The sequence below is a fragment of the Manis javanica genome, chromosome 15, assembly GCF_040802235.1.
Source record: "Manis javanica isolate MJ-LG chromosome 15, MJ_LKY, whole genome shotgun sequence".
NCBI lineage: Eukaryota > Metazoa > Chordata > Mammalia > Pholidota > Manidae > Manis > Manis javanica.
The window spans coordinates 60,632,810-60,658,583 of record NC_133170.1 but is presented as its reverse complement, the minus strand read 5'-3'; the positions used below and the strand labels follow the sequence as shown (position 1 = coordinate 60,658,583).

The 25,774-nt window shown below is 53.1% G+C and overlaps 1 protein-coding gene and 1 long non-coding RNA gene across 3 annotated transcripts in view; one reads left to right on the top strand and one right to left on the bottom strand.

Moving 5' to 3' along the window:
* The first annotated feature begins 12,327 nt into the window (after window positions 1-12,327).
* Window positions 12,328-25,774, top strand: part of LOC108406922 (uncharacterized) — a 69,395-nt gene continuing 55,948 nt past the window's right edge. Inside the window, exons 1-2 of the long non-coding RNA XR_012125502.1 lie at window positions 12,328-14,154; window positions 14,398-14,492. This is a non-coding gene — a long non-coding RNA (uncharacterized lncRNA). The remainder of the gene's footprint in view (window positions 14,155-14,397; window positions 14,493-25,774) is intronic.
* On the bottom strand, window positions 15,863-24,866 carry XIRP1 (xin actin binding repeat containing 1). 2 transcript variants are annotated; one of them, XM_017675937.3, is made up of 3 exons: window positions 24,679-24,866; window positions 18,602-21,940; window positions 18,061-18,198 (listed from the first exon to the last, which is right to left on the bottom strand). In XM_017675937.3, the coding sequence occupies exons 2-3, from the start codon at window positions 21,935-21,937 to the stop codon at window positions 18,190-18,192; spliced, it is 3,345 nt and encodes a 1,114-aa protein (XP_017531426.3). In that variant the 5' UTR covers window positions 21,938-21,940; window positions 24,679-24,866; the 3' UTR covers window positions 18,061-18,189. The 2 variants fall into 2 exon arrangements, with proteins under 2 accessions (XP_017531425.3, XP_017531426.3); XM_017675936.3 differs by having other exon boundaries at window positions 15,863-21,940.

Genomic DNA, 25,774 nt, shown 5'->3' with positions numbered 1-25,774 from the left:
GAGTTAAGGCCTTGGAAAGCAAAACCCAGAAAGGGGATGTCTTCAAGCACATTTCTTGAACAGTTTTGTTCATCTAAACTGGAGGGCTTCTGAGTGTAGATCTATGGATTAAAAATCTGAGTGGCTGAGGATTTTGACAGATGTTGCCAAATTGCCTCTGAAGAGTGGCACTGACTTCACCCTCAGCCAACCATAGCTGGGCACGCCTGTGCCTCAACACCCCCTGGCACTGGGCCATTACCAGACTTAATGGATCTCTGCTGATCTGACGAAGGAGACATCTTCCTGTTTTCACTGACATTTCTCTAATGATGAGTAAAGTTGAGACTTTCATTAGGCACTTGTGTTTCTCTCTAAACCACCGGTTTATGTTCCATACTTATTTTTTCTTGTGTGGTTTTAAGTCTTTGATGATTGAGGAGATGAGTCCCTCTGTCACTCATGCCTACTTATTCCTGGTTTGGTTTTTACCTTGGTTTGTAGTATGTTTTACCATAAAGAACTTTTACATTTTTATATAGTCAAGTTTCTTATTTGCTTTTGGGTTCCTGGGTTTTGTGTGCTGTACTTCCTATATAATATTATAAATAAATTCACCTTTCCTCTAGAGTTTTATGGTCTTGTTTTTAATATATAAATCCCTAGTAATTTGAAATGTATTTTGACTTAAGGAGTAGCATAGGGTTCCCACTTTATTTGTTCCCCAAAATGGTTAGTGAATTTCCCTACCACCTTTCTCTTCTAATTCAAATGTTACCTTATCAGAAATTGAATTCTCATGTGTATTGGGATCTGTTGGTGGCTTTCTATTCTGGCCCACTGGGCTGTCTATTTCATTTTGGGGTACCAAATTGCTTTACAATTATAATATCATAATGTGTTTTATTATCTGATAGGTCCAGCCTCATCATGTTAGTTTTTTTCCAGGCTTTCCTGGCCCTTATTTGTTTCTCCATTTGAGTTTCATATCATTCTTTGACATGATCCCCACCTGATAAACAAAAATTAGAATCATACTGAATTAGTACATTAAGCACTGACATGTTTATAATATTGTCTATTCAAAAGTATAGTATAGAATATTCCCTGTATAATTTTAATATTATAAAATATTAACTATAAAGGTCCTTATATGTCTCTTAAATATTTTTCTGAATATTTTATCTTTTTTAATCATAACTACAATTTCTGTGTATTTTCTGATGTTGCATTTTTTTAATGTAAAGGAGGGCTACTGAGTTTTGTATATGAACCTGGGAAACTGTCATCATCCTAAATTCTCTTATTGTCTCTAGTAGCTGTGTGTTTTTCAATCATATCATCTGCACAGAATTTTGCCATTCTGTTAGTTTTGTTTGTTTTAAGCAGGAACGGATGTGGGATATTTATCAAATGTCTTTTGGTATCTATTGAGAATGTGTTATATAGTTCTCTGTGATCTAGTAATGTGGTCAATTTTATTAGAGATTCCCCAACATTATTGAATCACTGGCATTACTAGGATGAACTGACTTGGATGATTCTTTTGAGATACTGTTTTTTATTTGCTGGCATTTTATTTGAGATGTTTGCATCTCAAATTCAATGGTATTTAATTACTATTCAGATTCTCCACATTTCTCCTTACTTTTTGTTTTCTTGATAAGTCATGAACTGATAGGGTCGATTGAAAAGTACTGGTGTGCTTCATCCAAATTTCTACTTGCATTTTCTATATAATGTGATTCTTAACTGTCATATCTCATTCTTGATTTTGAAGATATGCTATTTTGTGCACAGAGATCTCAAGTCTAGATTCTTAATGTGGATACTGCTCTCCTGTTTCACTTCCTCTTGTCATTTAATATTTTTATTTTGAATTTAATCTTGACTGATGGTAACACTGCAGCCCCAGCTCAGTATTTTCTTGTATACCTTGGTTTATATTTCATTTTTAACTTTTCTAAGTTATTTCTTATATTATACAATATTCTGTTTTCTATTTTAATGCTCCCTCTTTTCTGTTTTACTATATTTTTTTGTTTTCTTTGATATTCATGTCTGTGCACATGTGTTTGTATTTTTGATTTGAAGGTTTATAGTCTGTTTTTAGTTTTCCTAGCAGTTGCCTTTATATTGACTTATTTCTCTGCCAAGAGAAGAAAACCTTCAAATGTAAGGAGAGTTATATTCTTAAAGGCTGAGCCTTGGCACCACAGTTCTGTCTTCAAGTTCTTCATCTCTTATCTTCAACGTGAAGAAGAGTGATGGTCTCACCCTGAAGCCAAAGGTTCAGGGTAATGCAGATAATGAACGTGCCACTGAAATGCTGCTTAAGCTAGCCACACACCACAAAGGGCTCTGAGTGCTGCGAAGGGATTGTGTCTCATCTTATTCCAAAGCTTCATGTGAATATCTGCTCCAACAGCCAACACACTTTGCTCGAGGGTCTTTCACTCGCTGTACATTTCTCCACCCTGTTTCTGAAAAGACATGGCTGACAAGGCCTTAAGCCCAGGGCATTGACCCTTCCTGCTGGTCGTGTCAGGCATTTCATGATCAGGAGCACCACAGCTGTCTCTGGTGCTTGGGTGGCATTAAGATGCAAGTTGTGTGTGTGCATGTACATGTGTACGTGTGTTTTCTTATTAATCTGTGGCTGGATGCTGGTTGATCAGTCAGAGTACCAACAGATAATGGCGCACTCAAAGCAGGGTGATTTTAGGGAAGCTTATTTTCAAAGGGACTATTTACAAACACGTGGGTGTAGAAGCACCCCATGGGATGGTGCAACAAGCTGGAGGCCAGCAGTCAAGCTGTTAACACACGTAGGAATAAAGGGGAAAGAAGGGGGTGCCAGGAGGGAGAGGGCAGAGGAGAGGGCTGGCTGCCTGGGGAGGACCAGGGGCTCCCAAGTGGAAGGCTACATCCAACCCACGGAGACCCCCGGGCAGGGAGCCAGGGGACCAAATGCCTTGATCTCACTCTCTGCCCTCTCCTTTTCCTGCTGGTTCCCAATGGCTGAACCAACTGGAAGCCAGCAGCTCATTCCATGCAAAGGAATTCAGTGATAAACAGAACAAAAAGTCGCCAGGTACATTGCCCTCATGTGTTTTCTGGAAATATGTGGAGAACTGACACGTTAGTGGTCTGCCTCTGAGAAATGCTGAGAAACTACCAAAAACAGAGAATCCAAATCACTTGGCTTTCAGCATAGAGGGGTTACTTCTGCACGGTGACAGGAAGGGTGGAAGCAGGCCATGCTGGCATTCACTGATGCCACTGCTGATGTCTGTAGAGCTCTCACAGGCTTTACCTTGTAACTGGTTGCTTCATCTTTGCAAGAGGGCTGCCCAGCACCAGGCATCATAACCATAGCTAAGTTAGGAAGAAGGGCAAGAGGGGTACCAGCATGTGTGCCCATTTTATTAAAAAAACAATAACAAATGTTCACAGAAGTACCCTTAGTGGACTCAGAACCAGGTCTAGTCATCTCCTATAGCAGCAAGGGAGACTGAGAAAGTGGAAAATGGGCTGGCCATGAGTGATTAGACCACTTGTAATTAATTGCCTAAGACTGGAGACGTTGGTGCATGGATCAAAATCAGGAAACTGTTATAAGAAAGAAGAGATGTAACAAATTCTGGGTCAACAATGAACAACGCTTTCCACAAGTGGTTTTATTCAACAATAACCCAATTGTCTGCTAGCCCTCACTGGGAACAGCAATTGCTCTTTCACAGTATGTGTCATTGATTTTATGTGACAACCAAAATTGTTGTTTGATCAAGTAATTTTGCCAAGAGCTTGCTCTGCTTTTCCTCGGTACCCTATGACTCAATTTACAAGCCACAGTTTGAATTGTGCTGGTTTTCACTGTAAGTTGGACAACTTTTATGATGCTTCTCTGGTTTTGATCTTTCTCTGTCTTTAGTGACAAAATGCATTGCTATCACACTGGATGTTATTATTTTACCCATATTTGGGAAAAGAGTTGGTTTCCTAACTGGCTTACAGGGCCTGATGTGAAAAAGATGCAAATGTGGGCTTCATGCTATCATGTGACGCCTGCATGATAGGTGATGCCTCAGGGACTGTGAGAAAAGCATCAGCAGCTAACACAATCCTGTTTGGGGTACTCAGTCCCGTATCTGTCTGATTCACACTTTCATTTCTGCTTGTGTAAAGTCATCTAGTTCTACACACTCATCTACCCTGGTATATGTGACCACATATTATCTTGCAGAATGTTTGTTACTATTTTCAATACTTTTGTGCTTTAATGAACCTCTTTTGAACTACAGATCCCTCTTTATGATTTGGGGCCATACTACCATATAACAGGAACAGTAAAATGGAAATATAACACATGTAAGCAATACCATGAAAATGATATGAAATATTTTACCAGGTTGAACTATAGTTAACAGCATCCTTTGCTAAATGTGAGCTGAGCTGGCCTGCCAAACCCAGTTCTGGTGGCACAGGAGCACCTCCAAGACCAAACTATTACACAGATTTCAATGGACTCAGTGCTGACCTCACGTTTGAGAGACATTCGGGAACAGAACCGCTTCTCTGTGCAAGCCCTGCTGTTGTCCCCACACAATTTTCACTCGTGCTGATGGCTTCTCACTGCAAACACACATAACTCTCAGCCCAGGGTTTGTCTGGCCACAGGACCATGCTGACCTGGCATGCAGGGCAGCTGGAGAAGCCTGAGAGCTAAGGCCCTGGACACAACTCTCATTTCGTGGTGGCCAGGTGGGCCCCCGAGGCGCGCTCCATATAGCATCCCAGTGGGACCCGCTCTCAGCAGTAGATACGTCTCCACGCCTGGTGCTGCCTTCATTGCCTGCCCTGCTCTGTACTTGCTGGGATGCCCTCCCAGATGAGACACTAGCACTTTTGTCTCAAGATTGGCTTCTGGGGGAAGTGAGCCCGAGGTGGTTGTCCTCCAAAATGTCCCTGCTTGCCATGTAATTTGTGAACCCCACCTCAGGAAAAGCTGCTCTAGACCACTGCTAATTTTACAGATGAGCAGCCTGAGGCCCAGCCGGTGTGCCTGCAGCCATGAGGGGTAGAGACAGCCCACTTGGCCCAGGCAGAAGTCCTGATGCCCTTGTAGGCTGTACTGGAGTGTCTGGCTGGACACCTGCACCCGGGCATGGCACACAGGGCCCCAGCCCTTCCTAGATGCTCCTGCAAGATCCTCTGAGAGAGAGGGAGCCCGCTGGCATGAAGTGGGGCAGGAGAAGAATAAGAGACAGGGCAGCTGAGGGACTGGGCCCTACGGATCTGTGCTTCCTTGCTCCCTGGAGCTCCTCCAGATGGTTCTCCAGATCCCTGCCCCCACCATTGGGATGAAGGCTTTTCTAGGTCTTTTCTGAAGATCCCCCTACCCATCCCAAACATCCCATATACCTGCATGCATGCTTCTTTCTGGTATTAGACCCCAGTTCTGTGGATCTTGAAGACAGAGAGAAGGATTCATGTCCCATAGGAGGAAGGAGGCCATCTCTCTCTGCATTGCTTTCTCCTATTTCCTAGGAGAAGCTTGTGACTCTGTCAACCATTTCCAGAAGAAGAAATTGGCTTCCAGCCCAGCCATCTGAATATGACAATCTGTTCCAAATTCCAACCCACAGCCCTTTTCTAATTCTCATCTGACAGACCAGGACACCAAGGCCAGGATGGGTCACATCATAAGCCACGACCTGCCCCCCAGGCAGTGACCTTGTCATCTCATCTTCAGGGCAGGCTTGTGTAGGGGTAACCATAGACTTACCCTCAGGGTCACCTACCCCAGGATGAGCAGTCTGCTGGGGTCACAGTCCTGCTGGTAAAACCAGCTGCCCATGCCCCTCACCTCAGTTTTTGTGGGGCCAATACAGATGGCGTCCAGTGGAAGCAGGGCACAAATGTTCAGGGCCAGCTCCTTGGCTTCTCTGACCTTTGATGATCTCTGCAGCACACAGAGCCCTAAGGTCTGCCTGGGGAGCAGCAGGGGGAGGGAGCCTCCCTCCCACAGGGGGCTCACAGGCCAAGAAAAGGGATAATTTTCTTAAGCTAGAGTGTACCGAGGGCATAATAATGAGAGCTAGGATGGTTTAAAACATGTCCACAAATTCTTTTCCTCAAAAAAAGGGAATCAAATTCCTCACCCCTTGGATATGGGCCAGTCTTAGTGACTCATTTCTAATGAATAAATGTGGAAGAAGTTGACACTGTCTGATTTCCAGAGTAAGTTAGAAGAAATGCATGGCTGCTGCCTGTTTTTTTCTTGGGACGCCCAACCTTGAATCCCAGCCACCACGCTGTGAGGAAGCCTCGGTTCCATGCAGGAGACCCGTGCAGGGGTGCTGTCAACAGCCCGGCTGAGGTCCAAGCTGACAGCCAGCATTCAATGCCAGATGGAGTGAACATGCTTTCAGGTGGTCCTGTTCCCCAGCGCTCATGTCTCTCCAGTCATCGGCTACTTTACCGAGTTCTACTGTATTATAGATTCATGAGCAAAATAAATGTAGTGTGTTAAACCACTAAATTTTGGGGGTGGCTTGTTCCTCAGCAAGAAGTAACTGAAGTCATACTAAAGTGTACTGTGTATTTACTAGAAGTAATTATGCTAAACACAGTACAGGATTACAGTCACGTTTAACACTCCAGACAAGTCCGTCAGGTAGACATCATGGGGCTTCCAGTTTATGAACTGAAGCTCGGTGACTTGTCTGAATCTTAAGAGCCTGCAAGTGGCAGAAACAGGGCTGGAGACAGGAGTGTGCTGGTAAACGTTTAACAGCCTGTTCTCTGGGGAAGAAGGTCATGATGTCCAAGTGTTTGCTAGTTTCCATGGAGTAAATTTTCCCACCATGGCTGATGTCAAGCTACTGGCACTACAGGTGAAATAGGGGTGAGATGTGCACACTCAGCTCTCTGGATGGCCCCGGTATCCTGCTCAGGGTGGGCGGCCCACCCAGGACTGTGCTTTGGAGATGACGGGCACAGTGTGTACAAAGGGATGGTTGGGTGTCTTCCTGAAACACAGTTCAGCTGTGGAAAAGTCACTTTGGCCATTCACGCATGCGTTCACTGAAGCGTGTGCTGCTCCAGTCCCTGATCATATGGGGCAAATAATGCAGACATGGTCTCTGCTCTCATGGAGTTTTGTTTTAGTAGGACAGAGACAGAGAGACTCAAAGGCAGAGGGCATATGGAGAAGTTTGAATTATTTGGTTGGAATGGGAAGTGGATCTAGAGTTCACATTTTACCATAGTTCCCAAGAGGGAAATGTGCTGGTGGCTCCCTTCCCAGTTTTGGCCCTTTCTTTGGGGAATGCTGAGTCAGAAAAGTCTGAAGTCTGTTCAGTTAGGAATCCCCATCTCAGCCCAGGAAGGAGGGGACACAGGTCTCCCAATGCTCCCTCTGCAGACCCTCACCCATTCCCACCCCTCCAACTGTTAGAAGCTTCCTGAAATTGGCTGGTTCCATGGGACCCTTAACTGGGTCCCCATCCTCAGGATCTGAGGTAGAGCTAAGAATAAAGCACAATCCTGAAGTGACGTCTATCTGGAACTGGTTCTTAACAGGGGAAAAAACTTCTAATGCAAAGGCCTCTGTGCTCCACAGAGGAGTACCTCGTCCAGGACACGGCTTTGCTCTCTTCCAACAGGCAGCCTCCAAACTTGAGTGAGTTCATTCAAGGAAGGGGAGCTGTTTTTTCATACGCAAGATTGAAAATACCTAAAGCATGACATGTAAAGTTATTAAAAAGATACTAAGATGTGAAGAATTAAGTTTTCCTCAAGTCTTGGACTGTGCAGACCAGGAAGAGGGCAAGTAACCAGGAGACTGCAGGTGTAACAGGACCTAGTTCAACCTGGTTTCCAAGGTCACTGTTCTGAGAGAAGGCTGAAGACAAGGAGTCCTGACAGCAACTCTTCCGGGCCCCCCTCCCAGGCCCCATCAAGCCTCTTCTCCAACCCCAGAACTACCTTGCGCCTGTCCTCCAGCTTATTTGGGAAAACTGTTGAATTTGCTCTTTCTGTAAAACTGGATCTCTCCTGCTATGGGAAACTTTAAGAAAACAAACTCTGTTTTCTTCATTTTGATAAAATTTATATATGAACATGGTTTAAAATATCCCAAATGGAAGAAAATGAGAAGTCGGGTGTCTCTCCTCTGTTTGCCCTTGGTCTCTACTAAGGGCACTATTAACAGAGGCTTTTGGTCTCTTTCCAGAGACAGACAGTGTGTGATATCCACACACACAGAAATATGTGCCCCTCATCCTGCGGGAGCACTTATCCAGCCCTGTCTTGCCCCCCCCCCCGCCACCTCTTACAGACGCACTTGCCTCACTGGCCGTGGGTGTGGCTCTCTGTGGAGGATCCTTTCCTGGTGCTCTGTTATCTCACAATCTCTAAGTACCAGAGGGCTCCAGGGCAGCGAACTTTGCCCCTTTTCTACTGTGCTTGGCCCTAAGCAGCCTGTCTCCAGCCAGGGCTTTGCTATCACCTTCACACTGCCCCAAGCCAGGCCTCTTCTACTCTTCCATTCCTCCACACCTGCTCTCTAGCCCCTCCAGCTCTGTGTAGGAGACTGACCTACACAAGCCACCTCACTGGGCTCCCTTGTCCTCTGACTTTCCATGTGACTTGAACGCTGGCCAACGCAGGCATGAGTTCAGAGGGAGCTCAGGTAGCTTACTTTCCCTGCACGCCTGCCATGGACGGGCTTCTCCTCTACCAAAGGCCTCAATTCCGGCTATTTGGCAACATCCAAGCTTGTGTATCAAAAATAAATCCCCTTCCTTGGATGACATCACTGAAGCCTGGATATGGTTCTCCCAACTTAGTTCTCTCTGTCCCCAGCTGCCAGCAGCTCCCTCCTTTCACTTGGATCATTCAGTATCCATCCACTAGCCCTGGGTGCCTACTTTGCCCTTGAGGTTTCTCTACACTCGCTATACTTCTGTCACACAATCCTTTTATTAAACCTTCCTCCAATTTCTCAATCCCATTGTGCTAGCTGTTTCTCTGCTACAAATTCCAAATAATTCTCCTGTTTCTATCACCCCTGAACCAGCAGCTCAGACTACTGGTTCCTTGCCCTACTCCCTACACATCCCACTGCTCCCCATCTTCCCACCCCTGGTAAATGGTAGCTCCACGCTTGCGGTTACACTCTCAAGTCCTTTCTCTCCAGTCACATCTGGTTTAGCAGCAAATTCTCTCAGCTCTACTTTCAAAATATATCCAGAAGCACATCATGCTTTACACCTCTACCACCCTGGCCCAGCCACCACTGTGACTTGCCTGGATTATTGCAACAGGCTCCTCCCTGGAGCCTCTGTTGTCTGTCCAGCAGCCAGATGATCTATTAAAGCCTAAGTCAGATCATGTCACTTCTTTGTTCAAGACCCTCCACTGGCTTCCCACACCATCTCACTATAACCAGAGCCCCTACAGGCCTACACGACCCTGCTCCTACTCCCTCATCTTCCCGACCTGGCCTCACACCTGCTACCACTCTGCCCCCCTTGCCCGTTCTGCTTCAGCCACACTGGCCCTCCCTGATGGATATATGCAACTCTGTCACTTCATCCTCTGTTCAGATGTCAGCTTGTCTAAGGGCCTCCCCTGAACACCCCACCTGAAGTATCTTAGTATGAGCTCCATCATTTTCTTGATGCCTGGCTCTCCCCTTTTCCTTCAGAGCACTTGTCCACACCGGAGGCATTTCATCTGGCACCCCGCCTACAGCTGCACAGATCAGGGCCTCTGTCTGTTGTGTCCACTGCTATCTCCTCAGCACTGCAATGTGCTGGTGCTTGGCAGGCGCTCAGTATGTATTTAAGTGAATACACATCTCCCCCCTGCTTTTCGGAAATTCAGGTCACACCACTTAGCTTTTACGAAAGACCTACGTTAGTACCTGTTTTTCCCAACCAAAAGAAATTCGAAGAGGATTTTCCTTTTTACCAAAGAAGGGGGAAAAACGAGAATAGCTTTCCGTGTTTGCTTTGCAGCAGCACTTAGAGAGGCAGCGTGCCTTTCTGGGGACCACACTTAGCCTTCTCAGCGCCAAGCTGCGAGAGCTTTGGACTGTGTCCCTGAGCATCTGGGCTTTATCTCCATTTATTTTGTGCATCCATTAGCAAGATGTGTCCTAACTTTTCAGAAAAGACTGAGAGGTTATTTTTTGGGTCTGGGAACACTCAAAAATTTTTCATATAAATTAATAGTAATTGCTTCTTGGCTTCTCGCCATTTTGGCTTTGGGAAAGTTTCGTAGGAACCCTCCATTTTTGGGTAGTGGGGTAAACCTGTATATCTTCTTAAATCGCCAGGAAGGGAGTTTTAAGAAGGAGTTTATAGAGGAGTCTGGAGGAGGCTCCTCGGTTTTGCTCCCCTAACAATGCATCTTGGCCATTTGGCCAATAAACAACTGCTCATTCCCTTCCACGAGGTGTGGTACCCCAGGGCACATCAGTGCGGTACTTAACCAGTTCACTACAGATGGGCAGCTAAAGGGGTCCAGTCTTTGGGCCCCAACAGCGCTGAGGCGAGCCCCCTCCTCATTCATCCTGTGTCCCTGTCTGACGACAAAGCCCCAGGTGCGAGGCGGCAGGGCCATGACCTTCCGACCCGCTGCCACATCCCCGGGACTGGAGCCCTGGCCCGGGGGCTCGGACTCTCCCTATTCTGGCCTGGCCAGTGTCCCTCCGGCCCTCCTGCGCCCGGCTGACCGCCCCGCCCTGGCCTCTTCCCGGAACCTGCTCGGGACCGCAGCCGTGACCTCACGTCCGGGCCTTCTGGGAATTCTCGGCAGCACTTTTTCGTCAGAAACCAGATGGGGAGGAGGAGAGGGAAGGGGAAGGGGTGCGGAGCTTTGGGGAAGAAAGGAGGGAACCGCAGAGCCAGCTTCCTTCCGACCGGGCTAAGGGGCGGGGGCTGCCAGCGGCCGAGTCCCTTCCCGGCCGGAGCAGGCGCCCCCTCTCCGCGACGCGGACCGCTCTGCGGGCGCCCCTTTCCAGGTGCCCCGCCCACATTCCCCCGGAGCACGCCCCTTCCCCGGTGCCCCCTCCCCCGGACCCAGACAAAGCCCCAACACCTCTCCAGGTGTCTTCGGAAGTTAGTGGGGCGTCGTCTAACGCGGCAGCTTGGCCGCACAGGTGTGGAACAGATGCCAATATGGAGAAAACAGGGCTGGGGCTGAGGTACTGACTGGCAGGTACTCACAGTACGGTGGGCGAGAGAGGCACAAAACCAAAGATTAGAGCCTGGTTTTCCAAGATGTAAAACTGTGTAAGATTGAGAGGTCAAAGGACAGTTTGGATGGCCTTGCTTCCTTCAACAGTAGCCTCAGAGCTGAGTCTTCCTCCATAAAAAGCATTAGAAAGTGTATTTGACAACTGTGGTGGTAAAAAAAACCAAAATGTTATATATTAAGACATTTTCTTCTATCTGAAAGTTTTTTTCCTTCTGCTTTTAAAAGAAATTCAAATATTTTCATGGGTCCCAAAAAATATGTTGGACAGGAAGGCCCCATGCCCCAGGAAAGTACAATTTTCATGGGGGAGTGGATCCACAGAAGCTGTAAACACAGGGAGCAGCTGTACAAGAAGGATCTTGAATGACCAAAGTCATGTGGATTTTGGGGTTGGTGGGGAGCCCTGCAGGGATGGACTGGAGGAGGCCCTGGAGGAGGGAGGCCATTGGGATATGACACTGGAACTCTCAGAGCAACCATGGGGCTGGAAGGGGCAGGAAAAGGGAAGAGAGATTTGAGAAGCCAAAGTAGATTGATGGGGGGCGGGGGAGGGGTGCCAGGAAGAAGCCCTGGTTGAGTCTCTGGCTTGTCCTTCTGCCAATATCCGTAATGGAAGAGAAGGAAACGAGAAGAAACTGTACAAGCTTCAGGACTTTGGGAAGATCAAATAGAAGGTCTTACACCAATAACAAAGCAGGGAGAATTTGCATACCTTAACAGGCAAATGGGGGGCTTCAGGGCCACCTCAGCCCAGATCTCTGCAAAGGTTCCTAATAGGCATTCCAACCCCCTTTCTGCTACCTGAGGCACCTCTCCAAAGGTCCATCCCATTAGTCCACTTTACTACTCCCCAAGGCCAGTCTAGAGGACAAAACCCCAGTGCTCACCTGGGCATTTCCAGTGTTCAGAATGAGAAAAAGTAGACTGCATTTTCAACACCCCATACAGTAGAACACTGTTTCAGAATGTCATTTGGTTACACGTCTCTCAATTCCCAAAGCCCTCCCCCTCTACTTGTACCCTCACACCCCCAGCCAAAAAAAGCAAGGGCAACTATACCTGACTCCCATCTTCCATGGAAATACTGCACTTCCTCCAGAGCAGACCAGGCTGAAATTGAGGGCTGGTGCAGGAAATACACTTACAGGGTGGAGAGTTGGGCCTGAATGACCCCTTGAAAGACCAGCCTTCATTTATTCACTCTAAAACATGATTGAACACCAACTGAGTGCTTCTGCATCACTCCAGCACTGGGGCTGTAACAACAAACCAATGAGAAGTAGTGTATCATGGAGATGATACCAGTGGGGGAACACTTGGTGTGGAGACGGCACTTTCCAAAGATGGCTGCATGTTCTTCTAGAACCTCTTCCTCATCAAAAGGTGGTGTCCAATACCCCTTTCATTCAATCTAGGCAGATTTGCGACTCACTTGTAGCCAACAGAATGCAGCAGAAGTGATTTTATGTGTGACTTCTGAGGCCAGGTCATAAAGGTGATGTGGCTTCTGCCTGAGTTGGGACAAGTAAGTGCCTTTGGAGAGTTGAGATGAGATGTAGAAAGTCCAGTCCCCTGAGACTGCCATGTGCAGGGAAGCCCAGGCCACACGGAGAGGCCATGCGTATGTGTTCTGGCTGACATCCCAGCCAGCATCAACTGCCAGACATGTGAGTGAGTCTTCAGGCGTTTCCAGACCCTAATGCTGAATTAGGAGCCCAGCCTTGGAGTCTTCCCAGCTGAGGCCCCACACATCATGGCACAGAGACAAGCCATTCCCACTGTGTTCTGTCCAAATTCCTGACCCACCGAACTCATGAACATCATGAAGTGGTCATTGTTTAAATCACTGTTTGAGGTGATTTGCTGTGCAGGAATAGTATCAGAACACTGAAAATAAGCAAGCAAATACTGAGCAGGATAATTTCATATTGTAATAGGTACTCAGGAAAACAGCCTGGTAACTTACAGCCCTGTTCCACCAGGCATGGGAAGAGGCAGGGAAAGGGTGGGTCAGAAAAGGCCCTTCTGAAGGAGTTGAGGAGCCCAGCCACTAAAGATCATAGGACACATGAGGGGCAAACCGGAATCACCTTGGTGTGTTCTGTGAAGATGGCAGTCCCACGGGGATGTGGGCGAGTAAGTGAGGAGGCAACAATGAATCGTGCAAGTAAGGCCGAGGCCGAACAGATTTTCGACTGAACGAGTGGGGAAGCTAGCAGAGGGCATCACACAGAAGACTGGCCTGGTAGATGTCTGTAAAGGCGGCCAGTCGGATGGCAGACTGTGGGGACAGTAAGGGTCAGGCGAGGGGGACCACCGGGAGGTCGTCCTCCTCTCAGGGAAGGCGGACGGAGGGTGGCCGGAGACCCAGGGGCGGCTGGGAAGACAGGTCTGGCGGGTGAACTTGGGACACGCGAGCAGGCGGAGGGCCAGGAGGGAAGGGCGCCCTGCCGGGGTCTGCCCGGGCGTGCCGCGACATGGGTGACGCGAAGACACCACCCCCGGGAGTCCGGGCCAAGCAGGTCCGTCCAGAGCTGCGTCACGGGCATTTCCGGGAACCCGAGACTTGACGTCAGCATCCTGGGCTACGGCGGACGGCCGCCTCCAGGGCTCCGGGGCGGGGTCTGGGCGGTGCGCGCTCCGCCTCAGGCCCCGCCCCGCCAGTCCCCCGGCGTGGGGGAGGCGGGGCCTCGGCAAGGGCGGCAGGTGGGGCTGCGGCTGTGCAGGGTCGACCCAGACCCCGCCCAAGGCCGCTGCTGTCCGGGGCCCGCCGCCGCCCGCGCACCAGCCACCGTCGCGGACCACTTCCCGCCCTGTGCCGCCCTCTCGCGCGCTACCAATCGGTTCCTCGGTGGTTTAGGTCACCTCCGCACAGGGATGCCCTCCCCGAACACCCAAGCGAAGGTAACTGCCTGGTTTTTATATCCTTCGTAGTATCGCCCTCCTCTAAAATGATCTTACCTGCTTGTGATCTGCGGTCCTCCCTCTTTAAACCTAAGTTCATGAGGTCAGGGGCAAATTCCGCCTTGTTCATCTCTATTCTCAGCACACTGAGCGGAACCTGGCACGCATAGGTGCTCTATAAATGTTAGTTGGATGCATGGGTGAACTCAGTCATTTATTTGCCGTTTGTGGAGCGCTTTCTAGGCACTTTGATAAGCACCAGAGACACTGAGAAGAACAAGACAGGGACTCCACCTGCAGGTGACAAAGAAATATATTAAGCTGGCAACTAAAATACCGTGAGTACCATGAGTGAACGTCTTTGAGTTCCAGGTGCTAGGCCTGGTTCCAAGCACTACACACATCATTCATGTAATCTTCACAATAGGTACCATAATCGTCCCACTTTGTAGATGACACCACTAAGAACAGTCATGCTATAAACTCCAGGGCCCTGTAATCAAGTGAGATCCGGGGCAAGGATGTGGCCTGGGGTCCAGTGAGAGGAGGGTATTCTGTGCAGGTGTGTAGATTTGGTATCTTAATTGCTTACACGGGGATGGGCCCCTTCTAGGTCATCGCTCTGCTGCCCCAGGGGAGCCCACCCATATGAGCACGCTGGCAGTGAGGTCGGGTGGGGGAGGAGTGCAGAGGGCTGTCCTATGCAGGTGGTAGGCTAGGAGCCCACGTGTTCAACTGAAGCAAGTGTGAGCAAGTTCCCATATATCCCTGGAGGGCCCCATGTGGAGGGAGCTGCTAAAGCCCCTTCCTATGGAGGGGTATCCAGGTCCAGGAACTGAAATCCACTCCCACCTTGGGTTTCTACTTGTGCTCTTTCCTCTACCTGGCATGCACCCCCTTGATTCTCATGTCACTGGCTCTTTTTGTTTAGATCTCAGGTGAGATTTTTTTTTGGAGAGGTCCACCTTTAGCCAAATTCTCCAAGGCACTCAGCTATCATTGTCACATCACCATATTTGGGGACTCCTACCCCAGAGTGGAAGAGTGGCCTATCAGATGCATCGCCCTTATTCTGATATTTTGTATTTATTCATGGACTAAGTTCTCTGTGTCCTCATTCTAGGAAGTCAGTTCCCTGAGGGCATGACCCCTTTAGGCCTCATGTCTGTGTCCCTGCTGCTGAGAGCAGGCCTGACATGCAGCAGGCACTGAATGCCTTTTGAAACAGTGGAAAGGGCCCTTGCCCAAATCATCGGATCTCTGCATTCCCCTCCCAGGAACCCCTGTTCTGGGTATTAGGCCCAGGTGGGTGGCTTTGGTACCTAAATTGCCCCTGGCCTGAGCAGGGGAATGTTGTCTACATCTTGGCCACCAGGATTCTCCTGGCATGAGGTCCTCCATCCTTCCCAGTCCTGACTAGGCTACTCTCCCACTCTGGAGCAGGATCCTTGTCATATTCCACTCCAGGGTGAGGCCCAAGGACCTCCAGAGGTAGAGGGGTAGCAGTGCATGTGATGGGGAACAAGCAGCACAGGGGGTGTGCAGGGGCTTTCTGGTTTCCAGCTAAGGTGGCAGAAGAAGGGTTGGTTTTTCAGAGCCTTCCAACACTGCTATTGCCAGGAAAATGGGCATCTAAAGCTGTGGCTTTTCCCCGCAGTGGGAACCCAGACCTGGAAGAGATCAGGTAGTCAGGCAGACACACACAGAAGACAGAACAAAATTTGTGTTTATTCAGATGGTATCCTGCCCATTTGGGGTGCAGAGTGACGGACAGTGGGTAGAGAGGCAGGCTCTTTGGCTTGTAGGGATGTGGCTGATTGCCAGCGCTTTCCATGTAACTTTTGAGCTTCTGGGATGACCCGCTAAATGATGGAGATGGTGATGAAGGGGCCCTGAGACCAATCCCAAACACCCCAGCCCCATGTCCAGTTGGCCCTGTCCTCTCCAGGAATTAGGGAGTGATGGCTGAGGACGTTTTGACTCTAATAAAAGAAAGGCAGGCTGAGGGAGAAGTGTTATTCAGGGGCCCTGCCCCAGGCAGTGGCATACAGATTCACATGTGCCTGTATGTGGGCTAGGCCTGTTGAGCAGGTGTCTCCACATGACATCCTCCACAAGCAGCCACGAGCCCCCTTCCTACTCCCATGCCCATGTGACAGGGGGCCTCGTCCCAGCCTTTTTGCCCCTTGTTGCAAAAACCAGGCCTACTGATGGAACTGAGGGAAAGGAACCTGCCCACAAGTCTCAGAAGATGCCCTTTCTTCTTGGTCCTGCCCTCTGTGTGCAGGAGGTGGGTACCTGCCTCAGTCTTGGGGCCTTGGAGAGAGGCACGCCAGTGTGACAGATGGGAGGCTGTGCTGGAAGGCAGAGGGGCTCACTGGGCTGCTGACTGAGAGTGGCCACCGGGCACACATGCCACCCCAGCCGCTGCCTGGGCCCCTTTGAGCCCCGCTGGACTGTGCAGGAACTGCCGGAGCAAGGGGGAGGCATGGAGCCCAAGGTGGGGGCCTGGGCCCCTGGGCAGCTCTGCTCCCTCAGTGACCTCAGAGCAGGATGCCATTACTGTGCTGCTCGCACACTGGCCCACCTCCTCGTCCTGCTCTGTCAAGGTCCTTGTCTGCAGCTCCAGAGTGCTCCTCTGCCGCCCCGTGGGCAGGGCGCCGGCTGAGGCTGGGGCGGGCTCCGGCTGTCTAGAGCACTGGGTGGCCTTCTTCCCAGCCTTGTCCTGGACACCCTTCTGGTAGATCAGTGCCTGGCTCACATCCTGGGCCAGGTGTGTACTTTTTGCTGAGATATTGGGGCTGACCCTGGGGCTGGGAGCCTCTAGAAGCTTCCTTGGGGCTGACTGGATGGAGATGAAGGTTGGGGAGGAGGGTGACTCTGCTGGGAGGCAGACCTGAGGGAAGGTTGGCTTTTCTCTTAATGTCCCTAGCCTCCTAGTGGAAGGGGTGGTGGAAGCTGCTTGACCTCTGAACTCTGTGTGGCTTCTGACCTTCGCTTGGCTCTGGACTTCAGTATAGCATGTAACCCCAGTTTGGCTCTTGACTGTGGTTTGACCCCTGACCTCCTGGCCTGAGCAATTGGGCCTGGCTCTACTGCTGTCCATGACACTGACCTTGCAGGAACTGTGGTCCTTTATAGGTCCTTGCGAATGGCTCCTGGTGCTAACCTCTGGCTGCAGGCTGGACATGGAGCTGAGGGCCTTGTGCACAGCCTCCTCAATGTCCAGCAGCCTGGCCAGGGTCTGTTCCTTCAGCCGGGCCACCTCCGTGCTAACCTTTGTCAGCTCCCCAAAGGCCTGCTCCACCGAGGGTTCGGGCTTGCTGGGGGCAGCAGTAGGCTGAGGGGTCACTCCCAGCTGGGGCATAGCCTCAAAGAGCCTCCGCAGCGCCCCTACGTCCACACTGCTTGCAGCCTCCTTCTCTGGGGTTTGCCCCTGGCTCAGGAGGCCCTGGAGCCCTTGCTGGCATCCCTCAGGGGAACCTTGCTGGGAAACTTCTGTGGGCTTGTCTCCAGGGGGGCTTCTCTGCTGTGGTGAGGTGGGGTCACTGCTGAGACCCGAGAGCGTGGGAGGCTTAGGGCTCTGGGCCCTTCTGCCTGCAGGTTGACTCTTGCTGCACTCAGGGCCACCTTGGGGGCTGGGCTGGCTCTGTCCCCCAGGATGCCCAGCCAGAGATATGTGTCCCAGGTCTGGAATGGTGGGGACCTTGGCCGGCCGAGGAATGACTGCATCTGTCTCACCTTGTGTGTACTCTCCTTGCCTCACCTTGGAGGAGTTGAGAGATGGAGCTGAGGGCCTGGGCAGCCTCTGAGGAGGGGGGATCTGGCTTAGATGTGCAGGTTTGGGGGGCAGCTGAGGCTTCTTCCTTGAGGGAAGGGTGGGCTCCAGTTTCAGGGTCTTTGTCTGTGATTCCTCAGGGGTTCTCTGGTCAGCAGGGCTGCTGTGGGAATGGAGAAGGGGGTCCTGCAGGGGCTCGGAGACCTGCCTGATGGTGTCTTCAGCACGGCAGGCTTGGGCTGGGAAGTCAGGTCCTGTCACAGCAGCTGGGAGAGGAGGAGGAGGAGGAACAGAGGCATTATGGGAGTGCCGGCAGGCACCTGCAGCCTGAGGCCCAGAGGCCAGAGTCTGGTGGACTAGCAGGGCGGGCTTCAGTGTGGTCTCGGTGGCTTGGAGGCCCCGTGGTCTGACTCCTGCTGTCACCTGCTCTGGACCCCCAGGCTCCTCCCAGCCAGGCTGGAGACCCTGGCCTGGAACTTCCTGGAGTGGGCTTGGAGCCTGGACTGAGACGGTAGTCTCCCTGCCCCTTGGTGAGCGTCCCCCCTCAGAAGGCTGGATAGCCCTAGGTGGGTCAAAGGTCCTCACGGGGTGAGCAGTGTAGATGCCATCCTGAATGGTCACCCACCCCCCAGGTAGTCCTCCAGACAGTGCTTTTTGTTCCCCACTGACCTTTCTGGGGGCTGCTGGGATCTTGGGGTCACCTCCAGCTATAGGGCCAGTGTTGCTCTGGGCAGCCACAGCAGCCTTGATGGGTGCTTGCAGACGACCCTCCTGGAAGGGCATGGAAGTGGCTCCTGGGCTGGGACCCTGCCAGTGCTTTTTCAGCACCTGCTGGTTCAGGCTTTGGGCTTCAGCTGTTGCCATCTGCAGACTCTGCTTGGTGACCCCAAGGTCTGGGGCCCTGGGCCCGGGGAGTAGAGTCGTTGTTCCTGACTTTTGCAAAGCTGCCATCCCTTTCTGCCCAGGGCAACTGTCTTCCTTAGTTAGAGAGACTGCCTTTCCAATGGCCTGCATGGGGGAAGGGGTAGCTCCCGGGCCTCTCAGATGCCCCATCCCCATGCTGGGGTCCAGGGGGGGAACATGGATGATGCTCTCAGTTGGAGGCAACTTCTGGGCCCCTTCGCTGGCTGGCACTGGACTTGGGTCAGACGGAGGCTCCCACCGCAGACTGTGCAGGCCACTCAGGTCTCCTTTGTCTATGCAGCTGGCCAGCAGCTGCACACTACTCCTCTCAGGGGCCCTGCCAGCTGGCCGGGGCTGCAAGGAGTAGGCGGTCAGTGCAACCATGCCCTGCTCTGTCTCCTGCATCACCAGCCCAGTCCTTGCCATGGAAGTCCCCAGGCCACAAGCCAGCAACTGCTGGAACTCGGGATCCATGTCCTCAACATTCCCACTGCTGCTGGGAGCTGGCAGCCTCAGTGGCTTGAGCCGGAGGTGGCCTGCTGGGTCCTCCTGAACCAGCAACCCCTGCTGGTCCACGTCTGGCCGGCGCAACACTTGGCGGACAATCCGGGGAAGTTCACCAGACACCAGCTCCTCCTTCTGTATGCAGGGCGCCCCCTGCCCTGGACCTGGGAGCACATACTTGGCAAGGCACAGCTCCCCAGGCCCTCGGGCCTCCATGAGGATGCCTCCATGGTGCAGGATGCCAGGTGTGGCATGCAGAGTCCACAGGGTCCCCTCGGCTGCAGTCTCCGGCTTCTCCCGCACCCCTTTGCTGGAGGTCCCCATGGGCTGTTCTTCCTGGAGGTTGCCCCCTCGGATGCTTTCAGCTGCCAGGGAGCCCATGGGACAATTCTCAAAGAGCCAGGTGAACTTGTGCACAGAGCCCGCAGAGATGGGCTCAGGGATTTCCCTGGACCCTGGCCCTTCCGTCTTGCTTGCCTCCAGGGCTTGGAAAACCTCTTTTTGACGAGACACCTGCCCAGAAGGGATCTCCACTCTGCTGCAGTGTCGTACAGGCCCTCTTCCACAGGGCTGGCATGGGGCCCACAGAGGCTCAGTCTCAAAGACTCGTCCATCAGTCTGTCTTTCCCCAGCCTGTATCTGGCTAACCTGCAGGTGCTGTTCCCTGGAGCCTTCTGGCCTGTCCAGGGCTTGGGGTGTGAACATCCAGGTGCAGGACCGTGCCTTGGCCTTAGTTGTGGGATCTGTGACCTCTGAGCCCTGCTTTCCCACCAACTTGCTCATTGGGCATGTCTCAAACAACCACCGGATTGTCTGCACATCACCCTTCAGAGGTGCCTCAGGCTGGGGGCCTGCCTGACCCTTTCCCTCTTCTTCCTGCCTTTCCTGCTGCTCCCGCTGGTGGATTACCTCCAGGGGCTGGGTCTCAAAGAGCCACCGGGCAGTGCCCACGTCCCCAGCCACCATTTCCTGCCGGGTGATGCCCCGCACCACATCGACGGTACTGGTGCTTCGGCTCAGTTTGTCTAGGGGCTGTGTCTCAAACATCCATCTGTAGCCCTGCACATCACCTCCAACTACCTGCTCCCTGCTGACAGAAGTCAGGGCATGGAGGTGGCCTTTGCTATCCTGCATGGCATACACTGGGGACCCCACATCCTGGGACTGCCCCACAGAATCAGTGCCTTCCACTCTGCTCACATTCATGTGAGCCAGAACCTCACCCTGCCCAATGCTGTCCAGAGGAAGGGTCTCAAAAAGGCTCTTGAAGGACTTCACATCACCCTTCACCCCCTCCCCCTGGGGGGCACTCTGGGAGCTGGCCAGTGCTGAGGAGCCATCACTGGATGGATGCTCGTGCACGAGCCCCAAGTTCTCCCGGGTACCCACACATTGCAGGTGACCCACTTGGACCTCATCTCTGTGGGTGTCCAGGGGCTTCGTCTCAAAGAGCCACAGGGTAGAGCGGACATTGCCAGGGACTACTTCCTCTTTGGGTGGGGCCTCCTCCCCTGCCTCCTCCTCCCCCTTTAGAGTGTCTAGCGCTCGGGTCTCAAACAGATGCCGCTGCTGCTGGACATCCGGACCAGGAGGGATAAGGTCTGGGGAAGGCTGGAAGTCCTTCTCGTCCACCACAGTCTCCCGGATGGCATCCAGTGGCTGTGTCTCAAAGATCCAGCGGGTTGCACTGACATCTGGCCGGGCCCCCTCCTCCAGGGAGATCCCCCGGATCACCCGCACCCGGCTGGGGTCCTGGTTGATGGCATCCAGTGGTTGGGTCTCGAAGAGCCAGCGGGCGGTCCTCACTGCATGGCTTTGGATCTCCTCCCGGCACGCAGCCCTGACCTCATGCATGGCACCCTCTGCATCCTGGATGGCACAGAGCGGCTCCGTCTGGAACAGTTTCACTGTCTTCTTCACATCACCCTTCAGCTCCTGGATCTCTGAGCGCAACTCCAAGGGGCTCTGCTCTTGGAGGGAGGGGCGAGAGCCTAGGCGGTCCAGTGGCTGGGTCTCAAAGAGCATCCTGGCACCCTGGACGTCCCCACTGGCCTCAGGCCCCCTCACGGTAGCCTCCAGAGCCTCCTGGCCCGTCAGCTCATCCAGCGGCTTTGTCTCAAACAGCCAGCGGGTGGCACGGACGTCCCCCCTGTGTGGCTGTGGTCCAGCTGGCTCCTGGCCCGTGCTGTGGACAAAGGTGCCTTCCTCAAACTTGTGGGAGGTACCCTGGACATCACCGCCAGGCACAGGCTCCTTGGCAAATGGCCTCTCATGGTCCCCAATGGCATCCAGCCGCCAGTTCTCAAAGATCCAGCGCAGGCACTGGACGTCACCCTCGGTGGGCTCCTCTGAACCCAGAACCTCAGCCAGGTCTTCAGCCACGGCCTCAGCCAGATTCCTGCGGAGCTCGGGGTGGATGTGCCTGTAGAGGCGGCGGAGCTCGCTTGCTTGCCGCTGCTGGTGGAACTTGGAGAAGCACTCCTTGGGTGGTGGCAGGGGCAGGTCCTCCGGGGCCAGGGGTGGAGGGAGGGGCAGGTCCTGTGTAGTCGCCATCCGGATGGTTGGTGTGGGGGCCACCTGCATCTGGGCCTCAGCCATCCTCTGGGAGGAAGGGGTAGAGGTGAGGACAGGGCTGGACCTTTGGTGGGAAGGAGAAGGGGTGGGGACAGAGTGGCCCTGCGGGGACATGTGCTGAGAAACCCCCACCCCCCTGCAGACCTCATCTGGGTCACACTGTGCCACTGCTTGGCTGGTGTGTGAGCCTTAAGCCTAGGGCACAAGGAGCCATCCATTGGCTTCCCCAGAATCACCTGGTTGCTAGGAAGCAAACAGGGCACTGTGGCCCTGCAAATGACCTTCAGCTTCTTGAGGGGTGCCCGGACCACCAGAGGACAAACCGGACATGCCTCAGCTTCCTTTACCAAAATCAGTTTTCCCTGGTGAACTCCCAGGTCAGTGGCCTGGGGATTCCTGACGTAAGGGGTCCCAGCCAGGGAGAGGAGGGTCCCTCAATCGGTGATTACTTCCCACGGAGAAGAAATTTCCTTTCATGACACTAGAGGGCGTGTCTGCCTTGGTCCCTGGGAGTCCTGCCCGACCCTTATCTCTGGCTATCAGCTCATTCCAGGCCTTTTCCAGGCCCAGGGGTCATAGTAGGGTCAGTAGCCCCTGCTAGAGCAGAAGCAGTTTCCTGGTTAGGCAGCGCCAGATTCTGAGTCCCAGGAAGGAGTTTTCTGAGCCTCATCCCAAGATGCTGAAGGTCTGAGCTGGGGCATCTCAAGGGTCTTCCAGCCCAACCACTCATAATTAAAGATGAGGAAACTGAGGCATGGAACAAGTCAGATCTTGGTATGTGAGTGGTAGGCAGTGCTGGCTGGGGTTCCTAGAGCCTCTTTGGAGCCTGGCTACTGGAAATAAGAGGGCAGGGGCATGGGCTTTCTTACTGGCTGTGATGTCCCTCTAGGACAGTGTGAGGGGTACACCCCAGGGAGGGAAGGCAGGGGGCCAGGGGCCTTCTTGCAAAGAAAGCCCTGCCCTGTCATGGATGCTTCCCCAACTGTGTGCAAGCACACAGGTCTCCAATACCCCCTCTCTCCTCTTCTTTTTGGTCAGCTTCCACTGGGGTGCTGTGGACCCCCAGCTCGCCCCCCCCACCCCCACCTCGTGGCCTCCCACCCATCAAGCCCTCCTCTGGTCTCTGTCCTCTGTGTGTCTTATCAGTCTTGTGACAGGTGTACTAACAGTGTGCAGAGGCCAGTGGGGAAAGAATGAGAAACATGCCCCACCCCCCGCCCTCTGCTCTACTCCACACTCAGTACTAAATATAGCCAAGGTCCTGGCCGCAGCACAGCAGCCTGGGCTCGGCCAGAGGGCCCCTCTGAGCAAGTACTGAGCCCCTTGACTGCAGGATGACTGAGGCTGGGGCCTGGGACCCTCTCCTGGCCAAAGGGGCCTGGCGTGGGGGATGTGCAGGGATGCTGGCAGCAGGTGGGGGGGCGGGACTTCCTCCTTGTGGCTCCCTCAAGAAGGGAAGCCGAGACATGCTTGTCCCCCCCACACCCCCAGCATGTCCATGGAGACACCAGAGCCTGAGGTGTGTGGACCCCGGAGTCCTGCTGCACGCTCTGGGTGTTCCCTTTCGTCTCTGAGCTCTGAGGAGGACCACGCCAGAGGCACACTGTGCCTGTCCCCACCTCCTCCCTGTCCTGTCACCACCAGTGTGACCTAATGGCATATAGGCCACCAGCACCACCCCACCATAATCCCAGGAATCTCTAGAATCCTTGCTATGGTCCCAAATTATTAGAATCACAGAGTTCAGGGATGTCAGGCCCAAGGACCCCCAGAGGTCACTGAACCTGACTTCCTCGTTGTTCAGGGTGGGGAACCGTCCCACCGAGTGCAGAGGAGCTGTTCCAGGAGGCTCCGTAAAGCAGTAGCAGGGCCTTGACCCCTTGAAGCAGATTTCCTGGTCCCTGGCCTTCCCACCCCTGAGACCCACGAGGCTTGTGTTTTTAGAAGGCAGGGACAGGGTGAGCATTCAGAACCGGAACCAGACCTGGGGTGGGGCCTTAGCTCCGAGAAGTGTGCCGGAGCTTAGCCTCCTGGGACTGGGCCAGCTCCTCTGGGTCAGGTGGCCCCACTTTGCCCCCAGGTCTGTTCCTCCTTTGCCCAGCTCCCCCCAGGTCTCCCCACCTCGTGCCCCCAGATCTGCTCCGAGGGCTTTCCCACTGGGTAGGGTCTGCATCCCACCCCAGGTCCCAGGCCACGCCCTGTGGGGAGCTGCTGCAGGCCCGCCCTGGGGAGATATTTCTGGGGCCAGATATGCCCAGACTCTCACCCACAGCAGCTGGGCATGGGGCTTGTCTAGCAATGCAGGTCTGGCCTACTTACCACCCCCGACCCCTGTCCTTCTGACTGTCTCTCTTCCCTCCACACTCTGGGTTTGCCTGGAGCTTCACTGGGCAGAGGTCCTGAAGGCTGGGGAGCTCCATGCCTGTACTTTAAAAGCTGCAACTCCAGGCCACCTCCTCTGGAAAGCCTCTCTGGTTTGTGCCAGACTGGTAGGAGCCTGTTTCCTCTGTGGGCCTCAGGCCTCTGGCGGCCACTCTGAGAGCACCCATGGGGCTCGCACCAACTCTCCCTGAGCTTCCTCAGGAAATCTCTCTATCAGAGATCCCTCCACTTACCTACAACCAGTTGTGTGCATGGCCCCTCAGCCTCCTGCCTCCTCCTGGAGCTGCCCTGATACATGTCACCCTGAGAGCCATCCCGGAGTGTCCGAGGGGACTCTGGACAGCCAGCTGTCACATGGAAGGAAGAAGGAGCAGGCCACTCACCTGAGGGACCACTTGGCTGACAGGTGCTTGGGGTCTGTGACAGGTGCGGCCCAAGGCCCTGCTGTTTCTCTCGAGCTTCTTAGTTGGGGCTGGTCGTGCTCTGCTGGCTTCTTCTCCCTGCCTTGGCTCCGGGTCTCTGTCCCCTGCCAGCCCAGCAGCTGCCTTTATCTTGCTGGCCTGGGAGTGGGCTGGGGTGGGGGTGGGTAGGAGAGGCTAAGTTCAGAGTATGAAGTGCTTCAGTTATTTTTAGGGCTTGTGGGTCACTTCCATCCTGGGGACTTGGTTACAAATCCTTTCTGCCCGGACGAGAGGAGGGAGGTAGACCTTCATTCATCAGAGTCTGACCTGTGGATTGGGGTCAGTGACTCAGCCAGGAGGGGTGGGGTGCAGGTGTCCCAGACAATCTGGGGGGAATGAATAAGGAGGGGCGCCTGTCCCCTAACCCTGGGAGCCCCACCTCCCTGCTCTAGATTGGCGTCCAATGGCCCTGATGTGCATGCAACCACTTCTGGGGGTCGGGGGCCCCTGCAGGCAGGCTCCCCTCTCTGACAGTGGTCCCTCCACACTGAAGATTCCCTTCATATTCCTCTCTCTGCTCACCCGCAGTACTGGCTACATGCTGAGAGGTTGGGTTGGGGAAAGACGTTTGGGGTCCCAGGCCTCAACTTCTTACCAGGTCCCTGATTTTACAGCTCAGTAGCCTGTAATGCTGCTGTAGGTTTCAAGCAGATTATCTGGGCCCCTGTTCACTTCGGGCCCTTCCTTCTGACTCAGGGCCCAGCCATTCTGGAATGGAGGAGGGGAGGAGTGCCACGTGGGAGCTGACTGTGGGGTTATTTCTGACCCTGGAGTCATCAGCTTCCGGTCACAGAGTGCATCTGCCCCTCCTTTGCTGCCCAGAGCCCAAGGGGCTTGGCAGGCTTGAGACCCTGGCATTTAGGTTAGGAAGAGGCCAACATGGCAGAGTGGGGTAGGGGGTTGTGTTGGGGACCATCCAGAGTGCACAAGAGGTGCCATGTTGCCCAGGCTCTGTGAGTAAGGCTGAGCAGGTGCTCTCTACTACCTGGAAGATCAGGGGCTTCCTCCTGGCCTCCTT